At 41.3% G+C, this 18,371-nt stretch overlaps 2 protein-coding genes across 3 annotated transcripts in view; one reads left to right on the top strand and one right to left on the bottom strand.

Annotated features, from left to right (window-relative positions):
* The first annotated feature begins 1,462 nt into the window (after positions 1-1,462).
* On the top strand, positions 1,463-11,887 carry LOC126043857 (ankyrin repeat domain-containing protein 40-like). 2 transcript variants are annotated; one of them, XM_049812764.1, is made up of 6 exons: positions 1,463-1,793; positions 4,745-4,893; positions 5,952-6,425; positions 7,892-8,073; positions 9,386-9,439; positions 11,154-11,887. In XM_049812764.1, the coding sequence occupies exons 1-6, from the start codon at positions 1,612-1,614 to the stop codon at positions 11,154-11,156; spliced, it is 1,044 nt and encodes a 347-aa protein (XP_049668721.1). In that variant the 5' UTR covers positions 1,463-1,611; the 3' UTR covers positions 11,157-11,887. The 2 variants fall into 2 exon arrangements, with proteins under 2 accessions (XP_049668721.1, XP_049668720.1); XM_049812763.1 differs by having other exon boundaries at positions 9,386-11,887.
* An 839-nt stretch (positions 11,888-12,726) lies between these two features.
* Positions 12,727-18,371, bottom strand: part of ABCC3 (ATP binding cassette subfamily C member 3) — a 51,237-nt gene continuing 45,592 nt past the window's right edge. The window contains exons 26-31 of the mRNA XM_049812069.1: positions 17,801-17,902; positions 16,632-16,778; positions 15,538-15,696; positions 15,004-15,170; positions 13,771-13,965; positions 12,727-13,124 (exon numbers count right to left, since the gene is read on the bottom strand). Coding sequence (XP_049668026.1) covers positions 13,016-13,124; positions 13,771-13,965; positions 15,004-15,170; positions 15,538-15,696; positions 16,632-16,778; positions 17,801-17,902 — 879 coding nt within the window. The 3' untranslated portion in view covers positions 12,727-13,015. The remainder of the gene's footprint in view (positions 13,125-13,770; positions 13,966-15,003; positions 15,171-15,537; positions 15,697-16,631; positions 16,779-17,800; positions 17,903-18,371) is intronic.

Below are 18,371 nucleotides of genomic sequence, written 5' to 3'. Positions count from 1 at the left end.
TCCCGCGGCCCGGCCTGGGGGTGCCATCGCGTGCGCGGCCGCCGAGGGGCCTCGACGGGCGAGGAGGCACCGGCACCGGGAGATAACGCCACGGAGAAATACCACACGGGTGCGCGGCTGGGTGTGAGGGACGCCAGGTGCCCCGCTAGGCCGGTGTCCTGCCCTGTGGGGTGTCATGGCTCTGGGACGCTGCCCAGGCGCGCGGTGTGCTTCGGCAGGAGCCTTCGCCGAGCTTCGCTTGGCGGGAGGCTGAGGACTGGGGCCTGGGCGGCAGCTGGAGGGTTATGGCGGTCCCCTCTGCTGCCTGGCAGGGTCACGGGCACCGAAACCGTCCCTGGTGTGCAGCCACCGACCGCCTGACCGCCTCCAGCAGTGGAATTCTACCGACACGTTGGGGGAGAAATAAAGTCCCTCGGATCTAACCTAAATCGTACTGTTTGGTCTTGGAACCCGTTTCTGCTCATTTCGTTGGGGTTTTTTTCCTTTCTAGGAGTGACTTTGTACCTCATCTTTACTGGCTTTCACATGCCAATTTTCAGCTACTTCCCAATTGCTCAAAATCATTTTGAACATCCTAAGTGCATGAAATTAATTAAATTTTTAATGAAATTATATTTTTTTTTAAGAGCTTGAAGTCTGTATTCACGCTGATCCTGTAAAACCCACAGGACTCTCGGCAGCCTCGCTCAGCATCACCGAGGGCTTCGTGCAAATGCCACCGTTCCCTGTGGAGTTTCCTTTCAGAAATCTGCCCCTAACAACTCCATTAGGCAGCGCTGTAAGGCACCAAAAAGTTCTTTCAAGCTTTGTAATGATTTAACAACCCACTAGAACTGTTGGAAGAGTGTAACTGGAATCAATGCAAGACAACTTGTACGAATTTTCAGTCTTAATAACCCCTGGTTTGGGGGTGGGACGGGAGGTGCGTGTTTGCTTTAGAAAATGGGGCAGAACTGGGCTGTTTCAGGCTTCTTTGTATCGCTGTAATTGCATCAAGAAAGCAAACAGGTACACTGGAGCCTAACTACTGCAGATTTCCCCGGCGTGGTTGCGCAGGGCAGATGAATAGAAATGTCTAGCTGTCCGGCTGGAGTTTGAAAATGTTATTTTGACCGTTTATAGTCGTGAAATTTTTACCAGCCGTTCTCCCTGCCGTAACTTGGTTTAGGCCAAGCGCACAAGGCCCAAACCCAGCTTTTCAAAACCACCCATGCAAGTTACGGGAACAGCCCGTAACCTTTCCAGTTGATTTGCGGGCAGATGTCGAGTTTGCTTTTTAGGGATTAATTGATTTTGCCGAGAGCGCGCGAAGACGAGGAGACCTTCCTCGACGGAACAACCCAGAGCCCTCGGCAACGACTAGCGGGCAGAGACGCCGTGTCTCACGCACTTACATCGAGCAACACCCCAGTGCCCTCAGGACCGCCGCCCGGGCCGGGCAGCCGTGGCCCGGCAGCGCGGCTGTCAGCCGGAACCCCGTCCCCGGGCCGGGGTTGTCACCGGTAATAGGGTCCCCCAGCGGAGCGCGGCCCGGACGCCGGCGGGGGTGACACCGGCCGCCGATCTCCGCCGTCCCTTCCCCCGGGTCGGGGGCTGCTCGGCGTGCGGGAGATGAGAGCTCGGCCCTGCCGGGAGGAGGTCGGCGGCTGCGGCGGCGAGATGGCGGCTCCGGCCGCCGAGCGGGAGCGGCAGGAGCGGCTGCGGGAGGCGGCGGCGCTGGGGGACGCGGAGGAGGTGCGGCGGCTGGTGGAGCTGGGGGTCGGCCTCAACTCCCAGAACGAAGTCAACGGCTGGTGAGGCTCCTGCTGCAACCGGGGGGGGGGAGGGGCTCCTCGGGTGTCCCGGGGCTAACGCTTTCCCGGGAGACACGGCAGAGCGGAATTAAAAGGTCGATCCGCTCCTCGGTGCCGGGAGAGACCTCTCTTCCCGCGGGGAGCTGGAGCTGGGAACCGCCGGGACAAACGGGCTTGGATCCGGCGCTGTTCGCCGCTTCTCCGGGGCCCTAGCTTGTTGCTTTGTATTGCTTTTTGTTTATGTATTTATTTATTTTTGGAAGGGCACGCTGAGACAGCACGGGCAGTCAGAATGCAAACCTCGGCTTGCCAACACGTGTTCGCCTCTCACCAGAAATATTTTCTATTGACTCCAAAATCGGGTTCGAAAATCACTTTCCCTTTTAAGCAGGGAACTCGCAGGCTCTTTCGGTGATAGTTAAACTCTTTGGGTTTGACATCTGTTCAGATACCACCCAATGACACTAAACCCGAGACTTTTCTGTAGCAGACACTTGTACAAGTGGGACTCTGTACGTGAACACACGTGTTATCCGAAGCAGGATTTACAGGCAATGCTCAGGTGGTTTTGTTTCTTCTTCAATTCAGCCTGTATTTACTATGCTGTATTGTGCTTGAATTTGTAATTAAAACCAGGAGGAATACACTTAGGAAAAGAGCTGGACTTTTAACGGTGAAAGCTCAATCAGCAATTTTGAGAAGCGCGGGACGCTTGCAACTTGAGGTTCAAAGCGTGGTGATTGAAATTAGGACTTGTAAAAATTTCAGAGAACTGATTCATGACATTCAGTTATCTTAGTGTGTAAGATAAACAGCTGCTTGTCATCAAAATGAGTTTGTATCTAAAACTGGAATTGATGAAAGAAATCCGTCATAAAATATAATTATTTTTAAAAACAATGATCTGGTCATATTCAACTATGGCACTAAATGGGTCTTCACTGTCATTTAAGTTTTCTTGTAGAATTTAAATTTCTCCAATGACCTCAGTATCTCTGATGCTAAGAGGTGCTGAGTACTTATATTTTGATGTGTGTCGGGTCCATGGGTAGCTGGTACCTCTCTGTGTGAGACCACATGAAACAGTCAGGATGGATCCCAAAATGAGGCCAGTGCTATCGAGGCTTACATACCTTCTGTACTAACTAAACCTGCAGGTTTTGCACTCAAAGCAACACAGCCACGCTGTCTGTGCTTTTTGCCACCACTTTGGACCAATTTAGTTTATGACTTGGCAGTGTGCTACTTCTGAATTCATGCAGGCTCTTCACACTCATTTCACAAGGACATATTTGTGAAAAGGCCAGAAAACGCTGCACTGAACAAACCTGGTCTGGGTTTCATGGAGCTTCGTGTCTCATATTCTGTGGGATCTTTGGTGTTAAAAATTCAGGAACACTCTCTGCTGACAAAATTCTTTTATCCCATTTAAAAAGGGCACTTTCTAGCTGAAATGCACAGCCCAACCTTGGAGAGAGAATTCAGGATTGTGCACCGTTGTTAGCAATATCACCTCTGAAACACAGATTTTGTAGCATGCTTCTTAGGATAGTCTATGAAGAAAAATATTATGTATACATACACTTAACATTCATGTCTCTTCAATTAGATCTAATTCTACATAACCCCTTGCTGCACTGACTACTCCCACTAACTTTAATTCAGAGATACTTTCTGCCATCAAGATGCATTAATTTTTATTAAGAAGAAATTGTAGAATTGAGCCTTTTGTTTCTGTTAAGACAGGCTTAATTAAGCCAGAATATATTAACAGTTAATGAGGTTTTGCAAGTTACCTTGTCTTCTCTTGTTTTACCTGATTTGTATCCCTCCAAAGATAAGATTATTTCTTTTCTCCCTTACATTCTTTTACACAAGAAAATTTAAAACAACAGAATTTGTATACAAAGTTCGGAGTTGTTGGTCAAGATAAAACTTTGCAGTCCAATGACTGTGTCCTTAAAAAAAAAAAAAAAACAAAGTGGAAAAAGCTTTTTGGAACTAGACTTCCAGCTGAAATCTTTTTTCTCTTACATGTTTGTTATTTATCTCTGCTTTATTTTATTTAATTCTTAACAATCAAACTTGGAGAAGGGTTGTGTTCATTTTTGCAAAGAGTTTCCTTCAACTGGAACTAGAGTATTTAAAGAAAAAAGCTGGAGAAAGGTCAAACATCACTAGAACATGGGATAGGGAAGAATGGTAAGACTGCACAATGAGTTAAAATGTGTGAGTCTACAAAGTCCCTAAAACTAAGCACTAAATAAGCTAAGTAGCTTTTAGGATGTTTCTTTATTAGTCTCTCTAGGTCAGCAACTGCAAATAATAATTTTAAAAAATAGAAAAGCGGTTAGTTCTGTGCATCAGATACAGATTGCAGAATACTAGTTGTCTGCAGATCAAAGCTTGGGAATTGCTAGTGCAGCAAATAGCAACTGGGCAAAGAACTGTGCTTAGAAACTATGCTTAAAATATTTTAAACATAATTTACTTTCCAAAAAGTGCAAATCATTGTGCTGACAGCATTAATTAAAGAGTAAAAATAGCATCCTAGGGAAGTATCTCTATTAGCTCACATACACACAAGTATTTCAAGTACAACTTATTCTTTCAAAGATTAAAATAGCATACACAAGCCTTCTTTTTATATTTATTTTTCCAGAAAAGTTAGTAGCCTAATAAATGACAAATTGAAAAGATCTTGAACTTTAAAAATACTACTATGGTAACTTGGTATCGAGAGTATTAGAGCAAGGGAAAAACTACATCAGCAGGGGTCACTGCAGGCTCCAAAACCAGTGTAAATTTCCAAGGAAGATTGCAATTAAAACCTTTTTTATGTTAGGCGTGCATTAGGTCTTGTTCTTCTCACAGGCAGCAAGAATGAGTGTCAATTAATCTGCTGTAATTTAGGATTTCAAACAGTGTTAATTAACATTTTCCATGTGCAGGACTTGTTTGCACTGGGCATGTAAACGGAACCATGCTCCAGTGGTGGCTTACCTGCTGCACGCCGGTGCTGACAAGGAGATCCTTACGAAGAAAGGAGAAAGGCCGGCCCAATTAACGTCGAAGAGAGAGATAAGGAAGATGTTGGGAGGTAAAACTATTGGCTTTGCGATATGCTCATCAAAGGCTGTAGTAAAAGGCTGTTTAAAGCATGTATCTTCCAATCTTTATTTTGCATGTGAAGATACTGTGCTTGGGATTTAGTAATAACTGTGACTTGATTTCTAGAGTGTTTACTTGGTAAGAAGTCAAAGTTTAAGAAAAGAGGATTACCAACAAATTCCATATCTAGCTAGCCAAACTTTTTTCTAAATACTGAAAAATTTGAAAACCTGTATTTTTAAAAATGCCATGATTAAACCAAGGACAGATGCAGCTTCCTGTTTTCAAAAGGGCAACAGGAGAAAAATCTCTCAAATTTCTATGAAGCCCTTATATGAGCAACACCTAATTTTCTTGGTGTTGGGTGGAGCTTAGACACTGTATTGAGTAAATGGAAAATACGCAGCCCAGAGAAACAGCTCATTAGACACCGGCAGAATATTTTTGTAGTGTTTTGTAACTGTTGGAGCAGAGTAGGCTTTGCTGCTAGAGGTGATAAGTAATTTGAAATGCGGTCAATTAACAACCTCTTTCCTCCCCTTTGTATTCCCTTGTCTGTTTTTGTTTTCATTATTGTCTCCCAGCTGTTGAATTGGTAATGTTTCAGCTTTCCCAGTACTGCCTGTTCTTTTCCCCTGCCTTAATATCGAACAACATATTACCCTTTGTTTTTTATTGCCTTATACATTATGAACATTATGAAGACAATAGCATTATACCACCAGAGACCATGTTACAATGTGCTAGCTACGGATTAAAACAAAACAAAACAAAAGTATTGCAGTGTTTAGAAGGAAACAGCACCCCCAGAATTACTAGAATCAGACTCTGCTTTTGTGTTTACTATATTGCAGCACTGGAGCATGGTTCTGTTTACTGTAGGGAAAAAAGGCATAGAGCTTCTTGATTCATCTTTTATCCTGTGATGCTTTTAACGCTCTACTGCCTCCTGTAAAAAAAAAAAACAACAAACCCACAGTGCAATAGCAATATTTCTTTTTTTCCCTCAAATCAGTCTTGGAGAATGTTGTTTTGTTTGTTTTACAGTGGAAGATGATGAACTCCCAGACTTAAAGAAAGATTCAGAACTGCCAATCATCCCTAATTATCTGGCTAACCCACCCTTCCCTTATGTTTATAACACCATGAGTAAGAGTATTCCAGATCCCTCCATGAATGGGAGTATCTCACACTTAGAATCACAAGATACCGACTCTTCTTCCTTACCTGATGTGGAGACTTACACATGTGCACCATTACAGCATGGGAATGCTGCTCCCAAGGCGGCTGATAACGGAGGCATGCCGCCGCTGCCCAGAGGGTGTACTGTACCACCACACTCAAAAACTGTCCTTCAGAGAAGTCCAGTTTACCAGGGATCTGTGTCTTGGAGCACAAGTCCCCCTTCGCCAGCTGGACCAAATCAGTCCATACCTCAGCAAGAGAACGGCTCCTGTATGGGGCCTGTGCCAGCATTTCAGCCCGTTTTCTTCACAGGAGCTTTTCCACTTAATATGCAAGGTAACACTAAAACTTCTCGCTTTGTTGTAGAACTTCTGTCATCTTGGACGGTGAAAATAGACTAATCACAATTACATGTATTCACAGCACTTCTAGAGATTTTTCAGGTTCCCATGCTTAGGCATTTAGGAAACATTTGAAGGGAATTAAAGAGGCAGATACCCTGTTTCTGCTGGAACTGTTATTAAAATATTGATGAAAACATTTGCTATTTGTCTTAAATGCTATAAAAGCATACAGACACCAGAGTAATCTAATTCTCTAAATAGCGTACTCCAAGCTTCAGAGAAAGAATGTGAGTATGCAGCCAGCGAGCTCAAGAGAGAACCTCACATGGCTCAATCTGCAGACCTGAGTCTTGAGGTGAACGATTATATGATCTGCCATTTCTGCAGGTAAATTTTGCCTGCCCAAAGAGGGAAACCTGGAATTTCAGTTTCAGTTCCAAATTTCATTCTTGAAATAAAAGGTGTTCTGATGCCGTGAATTAGCAATGAGAAGTGAACTGATGATGAATTAAAAAACCCACAAAGTCATGGTTTAACCCCAGCCAGCAACTAAGCACTACGCAGCCACTCACTCACTTCCCCCCAGCCCAGTGGGATGGGGGAGAAAATCGGGAAAAGAAGTAAAACTCGTGGGTTGAGATAAGAACGGTTTAATAGAACAGAAAAGAAGAAACTAATAATGATAATGATAACACTAATAATATGACAACAGTAATAATAAAAGGATTGGAATGTACAAATGATGCGCAGTGCAGTTGCTCACCACCCGCCGATCGACACCCAGTAAGTCAGTCCCCGAGTGGCGATCCCCCAACCCCCACTCCCCCCAGTTTCTATACTAGACGTGACGTCCCATGGTATGGAATGCCCCTTTGGCCAGTTTGGGTCAGCTGCCCTGGCTGTGTCCCCTCCCAACTTCTTGTGCCCCTCCAGCTTTCTCGCTGGCTGGGCATCAGAAGCTGAAAAAATCCTTGACTTTAGACTAAACATTACTTAGCAACAACTGAAAACATCAGCGTTATCAACATTCTTCTCATACCTAGCTCAAAAACATAGCATTCTACCAACTACTAGGAGGACAATTAACTCTATCCCAGCTGAAACCAGGACAACCAATAAAAGCAATCTTGGATTGCTCAGGAAATTGATAACCAGTATAATCTGCTTTTAAATTAGCTTAAATCCAGTAAGATGAGTATTCACGCAAAGGTTCATACATGCATATACGCGCAATGTATTATATTTGTAATGATTTTTTCATACAGGTTGATGAAAGTCAATCTAATGAAAACTGTCATCATACAAGTCCAGTTGTTTGCTTTCTGAGAGTTCTGGTATTGTTACAAATGATACAAACAAGGTTAATAAAACATAGAAATATTTGGAAGTTAGTACAGAGATATCTTTTCCAATTCCTTTATATATCTGCCTATTAATGTATCTTTCTATTTCTAATAGAACTGGTGCTTAAAGTTAGAATACAAAACCCTAATCTTAGAGAAAATGACTTCATTGAAATTGAACTGGACAGACAAGAACTCACCTATAAGGAACTTCTCCGAGTGAGTTGCCGTGAGCTGGGTGTTAACCCTGAGCATGTACAGAAGATCAGAAAATTACCAAATACAATGTTAAGAAAGGTAAGAACTCTAAATTTCAAAGTGCAGTAACTTACAAAAAAGATTTTTAGGTTACCATTAAAAAGGAATAATTGGTCACCTGCATATACCCATATTGGGAAAAAAAAAAAAAAAAGCCCAAACGAAAAACCTCCCTTCAACTTCCAGCATTCAGCAGTTGTTTGATTTGGGTTTTTTAGTATAAAATTCTAAAGTTTCTTGATCGTTTCCTTTCATATTCATTTGATGTTGAGCCCAATTAATACCCTCTACTACGTTCTTAAATTCAGTGCAAACCCATACCACTGTGACCTGTCATCAGCATTTAAAAGGCCTGCAGTACTCAACCAAGTTTTGCTAGTTCAGTAAGGACTGTATGCAGTCCTTTCAAAAAACAGAAAGGTGTTTCAGAATTATTCTGAGTGCAGGTCTGTGAATATAACTGTCTTTTCACTTCAGTGACATTTACCTGTGCAGCAAACAGGAAACGGACCTGCCGACCTGTTTTACTGATTCACTGTTGACCTTTCTTTCACTCTTAAATCCCTCTAGAGCATTGTTGGCATCAGTCGTGGAGCTGATCTGATTAGTACTAGATCAATAGACTTCACTGTACTGCATCTTCACCGACTATCAGATGACTTATTCTTTGTTAGTCAAGAAGTGGGGGGGGGGGGGGGGGGGAAGACATAAGTAATTCTGTCACTTGCCAACTTAGATTGTTGTTGACAGGAGTGTTTTTATTTCCAGTTCTAATTACTTCAGGCTCTCTGGGTAGGACTGCAGGACACTTACTGTTCCTTGAGGTGATACAAAACAGATTCTGTTTAATGCTATTTAGCAGCAGAGTACTGCTGCAGAGGGGAGCGGAGCTCAAGCCGAGCCTGTGCTGTGGGAGGGTGTCTTCCATTGCTCTCTGAAGACCTTGCCAAAGCCAGCTCTACCATGGTGTTGGTGGGCTGCTCTAGAGAAAGCTGCGTGCAGGACCTTCTTGGGTAGATGCAAGAATCAATTCATGAGCTTCTAAGAATTACCAAGGGAAAAAAAAGAGGAGTTGGGGGTGGCATGCAGTAGATCTTCACAAGTGTAATTCCACTAGTCACTTGCACTCACCATCAGTGTTGCATTCCTTCTAAAAATAGACTTGAGTAGCTGAATAGGATCCCAGAATAAATATGAGATGCAACAGGCTGTCTGCTTTCCAGTTTACTGTAAAGAATTGTCATATTTATGGATAAATACATACTTTGTGTTATTGTGAGCCTATTATTTTAACTTACCTCTGCAAAATTGATAGGTTTATCACTTAACAACTTATTGTATTTATTTAAAGGACAAAGATGTTGCAAGGCTACAGGATTTCCAAGAACTGGAGCTTGTGCTAACAGTAAGCGACAAAAAGTTACTTTTCAGAGTCCCAACACTTTCTGAACGGAGTGGTTATAACAAGAAGGCATCAGAACTTACGTACTAATTGTTTAAAGAATAAAACAAAAGATTTGTATCTCTCATTTTAAAATTACGTTTGAAATACAGTATCTATAAGGGCTAATGATGTGAAAAAAATCTATTTTGTTAACCTTGAAATAAACTAAAGTTGTTATGCACAGTTACAGCCTCTAGTTAATCTAAGAGTAATGAGTCTAATATGAAAATATTAGGTATGCAAAGGTAGTGTCAGTAGAACTATCTGTTAATGCAACTTTTCCTTACAAAAAGATAATCTTGAAATACTGCAGAGTTAGCAGCTCTCAGGGAAAGGCTTACCTTAAACTGTTCTGATAATTTGTTTGCTATAAAATAGCAGAGGTACTCAAGCTAAAGAACCTGCCATGAAACCCATTTAATATTTGTACTGAGTCCATTACCATTAACATTCACTTTTTAGATCATGTATTTTAAGTCATATCTTATTTAGAAGGCAAAAACCAGAAGGGTTTCTATCCGTGGAAGAAGCACAAAACTATGTCTAGTGTAAATACTGTATCAAGTGACTTATTACCTGTGATTTCTTAATCCCTGTTTACACTTTTCCCTATTTCTCAGGTTGAAAACAAAAAGTGATAGTAATTATCCAAATCATAAATATGCTCTCAACCAAAATTCCTTTTATTGTTGTCTGTCAATATATAGTATTGACGTTCAGTTTAAAATACTATTTTTGTTACTGTATTGAAAACACATTTCTCCAATGCTGCTTTAATTTCCCCTTTTAAAAGCACAAAAATTGTAATTTTATTTTCCTTTTGCCTCTACGTTCCTGAGAAAGATTGCATCTGGAAACTTTAAAGTTGCCTGTGTAAAAAGAAACTAGTGAAATGCTCAGGGTTTTCTGGGCTGATACTAAATCTTGATGCTCCTATGCAATGTATTTTCTTTTTTTCCCAATGACTTGTGTTTACCCGTGTTGTTTACTGAAAAAAGGAAAAAAATTAACTTTTCCTGTTACTTAAAATTCAGAATTAGACTACTTTGCTATGAAATTGTGGAATAAGTAAATTGAAAAGTATTTCAGAGCTGGATTTTATCCAGTATTTTAGGAATTTAGTATTTACTCAGTCATTTACATTTGAGGAAGAGTTCTGTTCTGGTAGCCTAACTGTAAAAGCATGTACTATGAATTAGATGAATGAGCTAACGTATGAGATGAGATGTAACAGGCAAACAGAACATACCAAACTGGACTAAACTTCCCTCCGTTTCTTCGTCTTCCCGCTCCCTTCGCCCCAGTTTCTTTGGAAACTACAGCAACCAAAGGATTCTATTGTCTTGTTGTCTAAGAATTTACAGCCCAAGTTAGCTGTACAATGTACGTAGACCCGTAAATGTGATTTATAGAAGTAGCGTGCTGAGCCACCCAAACTAGCTGGAGGAAATGCTGAGGCACAAACTGCATCTTTTGAAACTCTTCTGGCTCCAGACAGATGACTTCCTCCGACTGGAGTGAGGTATCCCCCACAGCCTCGTCTCCTTTCTCAGAGGCTGTGGCAGGTGAAGAAGTTCGTTCTTCCCCTGCAGTCAGAGCAGTCACCTATATTACAGCTAACACAGGAGGAACAACCGGTACCCAAATTTACCCGTGCTCTCTCTTTCTCATCCAGTGAATAGTACTTTGTGCAAAGGGAAGCAGCTTCAGCAGGAGTGACTGAGCACACGAGAGGGAGCCCTCTCCCAGTCTGCCTTGTAGTCGGATGGTCAGTGTTCACCTGGAAGCACAGATCCATGCAAACACCCAAATTTCCTGTGTGCCAATTAACTAGACTGAAGCTCAGTCTCCTAAGGCTGATAGTAGAACATTTTGTCACAACAAAATGTCCTCGTCTGAAAAGCGTTGGAGGTCAAATGTGGTCTGAGTCATTGGCGATATCTGGTTTTTATACCCAATTGCTGGCGGTGTATTAACTACTACTGTACGTATAATGGAATAATAAAATTGTTGTTCCTCGTATCGCACTTTGTCTATTGCATTCTCCCTGGCACACAGAACAGATACAGTTTAGGCGTCGGCTGTCTAATGCCAGCTAAATCCATGAAGGTACCAGGATTAACCAGCCAGTTAGACCCACTCAAGAAAAGCTCAGCTGTTGGGTTGATGACTTCGTTGTTACACTGATTATCTTGCACAGATGCTGATCGCTATCTATGCATTCCAAGGAATATTTTTATACTTTACGCAGTTTACACACAGAAGATACTATTAACACTCCTCTAACAATCTGATCAGTGTATAATCATTACATTACCGTGTATGATAAATAACTCATTACTTTATGCTCTGCTATTTGAAATGTTAATGTCAAATGAATGCTTGTCTGCAGATTCTTGTTTCTATTTAAGAAGTATCATTTGTAAGAATTAATAAATAATTATTTTTGTCTTCTCAAGGTTTTTCTGAGCTTTACTTATGGAAAAAAACATAGGAACTTTTTTCTTGCCAGGTAGGTTTCTAGAGTACTTGGTGTAGGAAGTGAAGAACTACAGCAAAAGACATTCTATCAGTTTCTAGCAGCAAATATTGTTTCAACACAGTACTCCCTTTATCTGAGGAGGCTTGATTATCATTAATAAGGTAGATATTTATTTATGCAAAACAGTCACTTGAAATAATATGTGATTTAAGTGTTGAATGAGATGATAGATAAATTATATACACATCTGCTCAGCATGCGTGTTCAGCTTAAGGGGAGACCTACTCATAGTGACTTCATACGTAAGAGAGAGAGCGCAAAAGTATAATGCTTCTGTGCCAATCACGTCCCTGCAGGCTTATGTGGAGTCTACTAAATTGGTAGAAACTGTGTAGTTAATGATTTATATTAAGCCATCTGTAGGTTTAGTTTTAAATACACACTACTCATAATTCTTACACTGAAGAGGAATTCTATAATGCTAGAGTTGCCCTGGGCAGGGATAGCACAGGTCCTGGGATAGCTCACAGCCCTGAAGCTGTAGGATTCAACTCCCTTGTCCTGGGGGAAATACTGAAAGGAACAGGTTGGAACCACTCAGAGATTACACATTATTTCACTATTTTTCAGCTGAGTCACTGCTTAACTGGGCCTGTCTCTCCACTTCAAAACCAATGAATCCTTATGCAGAAAACACACAAAACAGGTGTATTTTGTACCATTAATATAATTTACTAATTATAAACCTGAATACAGTACTTATTGCCCTGTGATACATACATTTTCTTGGCAGAATGTTTGGCATTCTTTGAAAAAAACAAAAAGCATGTAATAAAATATTTTATGTATATAGAAAATATTTAAAAATATAAAATTCACTTTCTGGTCCTTACAATTGTAAAATACTTTGTTCACATATCAAAAGTTTAGTCTACTACAAAAACTTTTTTGTAAATTACAGTACATTCACAAGTCACTTCTGTGGCAAGTCAGTAATATTAAAAAAACCCACAAAAAAACCAAAAAACAAACCAAAAACCCAAGGGGTCTTCTTTTCATGCTAGTCCAGCATCTTTGGCCATACTGTAGAAAATACCCTTTGATGCTATAAGGCTTGCAGGGGTATCAAATTCAGCTATGGTTCCGTTGTCTAGAACAAGAACCCTGTGCAAAACAAAAGATAGTGAGCGGGAAAGATACATTGGAGAATTCCTCACAAGAAACGTGATAGCCCTTTTTATCACAAAGCAAACTGCTCTAATCTTTTCCTTGCCTTTGTTTTGCTCAATTATTTTCACATGTTGCAACACAACAGAAAATAAAACATTGTCCCCAAGCTGCTGTTTGATTTAAAATGGTACCTCTCAGGGGTAACAAGGGCAGGGGAATCAGTGTCATACTGGTAGTTCTGGAAATGAAAATACAGTACCAGAAAAGCCAAGGAGATAAAAGCTCATGAAGTAATATATTTTAAAGTAATTAATATGACATGATGTTAGTGAAAAAGTTACAGCAGCTGCTAGTTGAAAAAGAATCCATAAGCTTGCTGACAGTGCCATTAATGCTACTGGGTAGCATCTCTTACGCAGCTCTAGTTAGTGAATATAGAACCTGTTTCTTATGCCAACAGAAGCTAAGTCAGGTCTGGATATTCTAGGATTATATGGCTTAAACATCATTGTTTACATACTACCTGACAAGAGCATCAGTGTGACTAGAGACAAACCAGACCCTTTTAAGTGCTGCTGCTCCACATACCCAGTAAACTGGTGAGCTCCCCCCGCACTGCCACACATTAAGAATTTTTTACCTTGTGTAATCCATAATGGTGTTCAGCCTGTGCGCTATTGTCAGCACTGTGCAGTCTTCAAACTGGGTCCTAATTGTCATCTGGATAAGATCATCTGTCTCAAGATCAATCGCTGCTGTCGCTTCGTCTAGGATCAAGATCCTTGTCTTGCGAAGTAGAGCTCTTGCCAGACAGACAAGTTGTCTTTGGCCAACGCTGCAAGCAGAGACAAGGCTTTCACAAACGCCCCACTGCCCTTAGCTCTCCACTGCTCAGAATCACTTGTACTAGAGCAGATTACTCATCAGGTAAAGTTACCGAACCAAAAAAATAGTATTTAGCAAACAGCCCGGTCTGTCAGCCCTAGGGCTAATACCTACACATCGCAGCATTACTCAGCTAGTTTTAGCATATATGTTCACTTACCTGCCTGACCCAGTCCTGACAGAGCCACTAAATGCCCCCTTTCTATCACTGTGACAAAAGCCAAGGAAACTAATGATTGCAACGCTTCTGCCTGAGTTTTCAGGCACACACACAGTTATGACAACACTAAGCATATGCAAACTTAAAAAAAAAAGAGGAGAGAAAAGAAAAAAAATATTTCTGAGGCTGTAAGTGCTTTCTACCATCAAAAAAAAAAAAAAAAAAAAAATCCGGGCAGTCCACACTTCCTCCCCTGCTACAAATGCACCCCAGACACAGCCTCTATTCAAGTGTTTCTGCGGGTTGAGGAAGGAACTGAACATTCATCACATACATAATCCGGTTACACCACAGTCTCAGAAGCCAGCACAGCATATCAAAGCATGGCATTTTATCATCCCATTCATGTCTCCGTGGGTCTTCCAAATAATAATGGAAAATAAACACTGCTAAGTGTCAGTTTAGGCAGAAGACTCTTATTCAGCACAGCAGTTATATATGTTACCATGGCATTTCCCTTCCTACCAAACCATGTTTAAGTGACTGCCTATTCCTAATACTCCGTCATCCCGAGACTTCTTTCTTTACTGATACGACAGGATTTTGGTTTGGTTTGGGCTTCCCAGCAACAAAGAAGAATTGGATCATTCATGGCAGAGGCAGAACAGTAGGCAAATGTTTGAGCCTTAGTGGTTTTCTTGAAACAGGAATAGGTGGCTAAATCATTTCAGACGCCACAGACTACAGTGTAAACCTGTGCTCAGGTGTTACTCACTGTTACAGCTGAATGAAAGCTCAGTGTATGTTTCTAGTTCAAGCATTCCTTACCTAAGATTTTCTCCACCTTCTGAGCATTCATAGTCCAACATGGATGGCTGACTGCTGACAAACCTCTTCAGATGAGACAGTTCAAGAGCTTTCCATATTTCTTCATCTGAATACTTATTAAATGGATCCAGATTCATCCTCAATGTTCCAGAAAAGAGAACAGGATCCTGGATATGAAACCAACTTTCGTTAGACAAGTGCTTTAGTTGTTTTAAGTACAGAGTTACTGCTTTGAAGTCTCCATTACACTGCAGGTAGGCCACCTCCCAATCCCATCCACTCTGAAAATACATTATGTTATACAGACTTAAAACTCAAGTTCCAGCTGAAAAGATGGTTTAACCTAAATCCTGTTTTATCACCCAGCATCAGCTTATAATGTGGCAGGAGAGGACCATTTAAAGTATAAATAGGGTTTTTTCTGAAACAATTTTCTGAGTGTAACAAAGCATTTTCCTCTGTGGATAAACCGTTATTCACGGTTTGCTAAGCTGTTAGAGATTCTTCCTTTATTGTGATACACAGAAACAGTACCTGAGGAATAATTGTTAGCCTCGATCGAAGGTCATGGAGACCAATCTCTGAAATTTTCACACCATCGATTTTAATTTCCCCTTTTACAGCTTCCAGGATCCTAAAGAGACAGAGCGTCATGGAGGACTTCCCTGCTCCGGTTCTGCCAACAATTCCAATCTATAACAAATTGCAGGTTTAACAACAAAGCATATAGTTAAAACCAAACCAAAACCCAATAAAAAAACCCCAAACAAACCCCCAAGATTCCTCTAAGAGCTTTGACACAAGATCTGAATCTAAGAAAGAATGTAATCATCTCTCCCTAGAAACCCATGTCATACATTGTAATGTATATATTTCTATTCCCATAATTTGAATATTGCATATAAATATGTACATAGGCCTAGAGCCATCCTACATAACTTTGGATGATTAGCTGAAGTATCCATGTTAGAAGTCCAATCACTCAAGGACAAGAAATAAAGGCTTTTCAGAGGGCAATTCAGACTTTATGGTAAGCACGTGTATCTCCATTCCAGAAGGCAGTTGTCATCCTGTCTGCTTAGTATAAGGATAATTCTCTTCTCTTTTACTAACACGCTGTTAAGTGGAGGACTTTCCCATGCTAATTCTTCTGTCGCCAGCGCGCAAAACCCAGAACCTTCAATTGAAGCGTGAGGGAGTGAATCTCCCAGAACAAAGAAAATTTCCTGATTAAGGAAGCAAAGAATGTCATTTCCTTCCATGCCAAAAATTTCACAGGGAAAGCCAGAAAGTGGAAAAAGCTGGAATTCCTTCTCCCACTTGCACTGCTTCAGAAAAGCATTCTTGTCACTGAATTTTTGTCACTTGTGCTGGTGCCTCCTACATGGTGTCAGGTAGCCTGTTGCCAGCCTAACTTGCAAAGTCCCATGCAGGTGGTCCTGCTGCTTCCAGCCTGGAGGATGCTGGCACACCAACAGCATGGTTGTCACTGCTGGCTCCTGCAAGGCCAGCTTGAGAAGGTCTCCACCGCCAGGGCAAGTGTGCTTATAGACCCTGTCCCCTACTCCATGGCTGTCACTGGAGGCTCAGGGCAAAGTTCTAGCAAAGACATACAGCTGGTAACTCACCTTTTCTCCACCATGCACTTGGAGGTTTAGACCCTTCAGCACTAGATCCAGGCCCTTCCTGTACCTCACTGAGTAATTCACAAACTCCAGCTCTCCCTTGGATGGCCAGTCTTCTGGGGGACTCTTGCCCTCAATGATCCAGGGAGCCTAAGGAAAAAAGAAGTCAGAAATGTCTTGTATAGGTTTAAAAAAAAAAAAATTCAAACTCAGATACAAACATTAACATTTGTGGGTTACTACAAATATATCTGATAAATTTATTTGATCATGGAGATTTGATTTATAATAATGGGGGAAAAACATGGGTTCCTAGGTATCTACCCATTTTGGTCTTTGCTGTAAAGTTTACAGGAAAAAAAGTCTGAGCACACAGGGCCAAATCCTCAATGGATATAAATTTACATTTTTTTCCATTAACTTTAATAGAACACTGCCTGTTTCATGCCAGCTCAAGCTCTGGCTTATAACATATATCATGCATCTTGTCTAGCTTCCTTTTAGCTTTCAGATTAAATACTCGATCTCCAGAACCCTACACTGCAGCTCTCCTCAGATCATCCATTTCCTAATTCTTAGTCTCCCATCATGTACACAGAACTAACAAAACCCAGTGTGTCCACAGAGCAGATTTCCCAGCATAGCTCAATCTGCCACCTTTAAAAGTCTTTGGCAACAAAGGCAGATGATTGGATGAGTTTCCTGAATTAGGCAGTACAGTGTTCCTAGAGATGCTCTTCTCTCATGGGAGATGAGAACTGATTAAGCTGATTAAATAGAAATACTATTGAAAACATGTGCATAGCCTGATAATTGTACTGCAGCTGTGCTCACTAGCAGGATCACAGCACCACCCATGCAGGTAGGACTATGCATCAAACACTTCAAACCCGATGGAAGCAATATTCTGATGGTGAAACTCATCTCTGTTGTGCTATAGCCACTCACAGCAGCAGCAAAATGAGATGCTAAGCACAGGCTGCTTGACGGCAGTAATAATTTGGAGCTGTGATAGCATAAATTACAGTTCAGAGCGTGACATTTGTTCAGGTTAAATGATAACACTCTCAGAGCAGGAACCGTCTCTTGAGTCTAAAGAAAGACCATGTAAATGTGTGCATTAAAATTTTGCCATGCTTGTTGGTGAGCATGCTTGATGCTTGTTAGCTGACCTCTGTTTCTGTTTCTGAATACTCTTTTATTCTTTCAACAGCCACAATGTTAGTTTCAAGTTCAGAAGTCATTCGGACCATCCAATTCAGAGACAAGGTCACCTTGGAGAAGACAAGGAACAAAATATCACCCACAGAAGAACAACAGATTTAATAACAACAACAACAGAACTGGACACTGCTATTAAGACATGGATTCACATTAATATTACAAATGGAATAATTACCTTTGCATTGACATTAATACAGTTATGGGACAAGAAGTCTACAGAGAATCAGGTGCTCACATGAAGAAGTGTATTCCTCCCTTGGTGATTTAACAAACGGCCCTCTCAAAAAGGCTGGTTGGAAGTCATTCCCCTAGTCATGGGTCTCACTGGAAAATTGCTAACAGCAATCCTGCACACTCATGGTATCTAAAGAGCTTCTGGCAAGAGTGAGGCCATTATATCTGCTAAACTGTCCACAGCTTGGGTGAGTACAGTTTATCTTGCCTATTTATGAATCCTGCTGATCTGCCTGTCATTACCTAGACACACCGATGTGCTAGGTAGCAGGCATGATGCAGGAC

This window comes from Accipiter gentilis, chromosome 10, assembly GCF_929443795.1.
Source record: "Accipiter gentilis chromosome 10, bAccGen1.1, whole genome shotgun sequence".
In the NCBI taxonomy this organism is placed as follows: Eukaryota; Metazoa; Chordata; class Aves; order Accipitriformes; family Accipitridae; genus Astur; species Astur gentilis.
This window is presented reverse-complemented; position numbering and strand designations above follow the sequence as displayed.

Excerpts from the sequence above, each read along its gene's own strand:
- LOC126043857 (XM_049812763.1), top strand. The coding sequence starts at position 1,612 with ATGAGAGCTCGGCCCTGCCGGGAGGAGGTCGGCGGCTGCGGCGGCGAG. Across the intron at positions 6,426-7,891 it reads TTTTCCACTTAATATGCAAG|AACTGGTGCTTAAAGTTAGA; the intron begins GTAACACTAAAA and ends TATTTCTAATAG. Across the intron at positions 8,074-9,385 it reads CAAATACAATGTTAAGAAAG|GACAAAGATGTTGCAAGGCT; the intron begins GTAAGAACTCTA and ends ATTTATTTAAAG.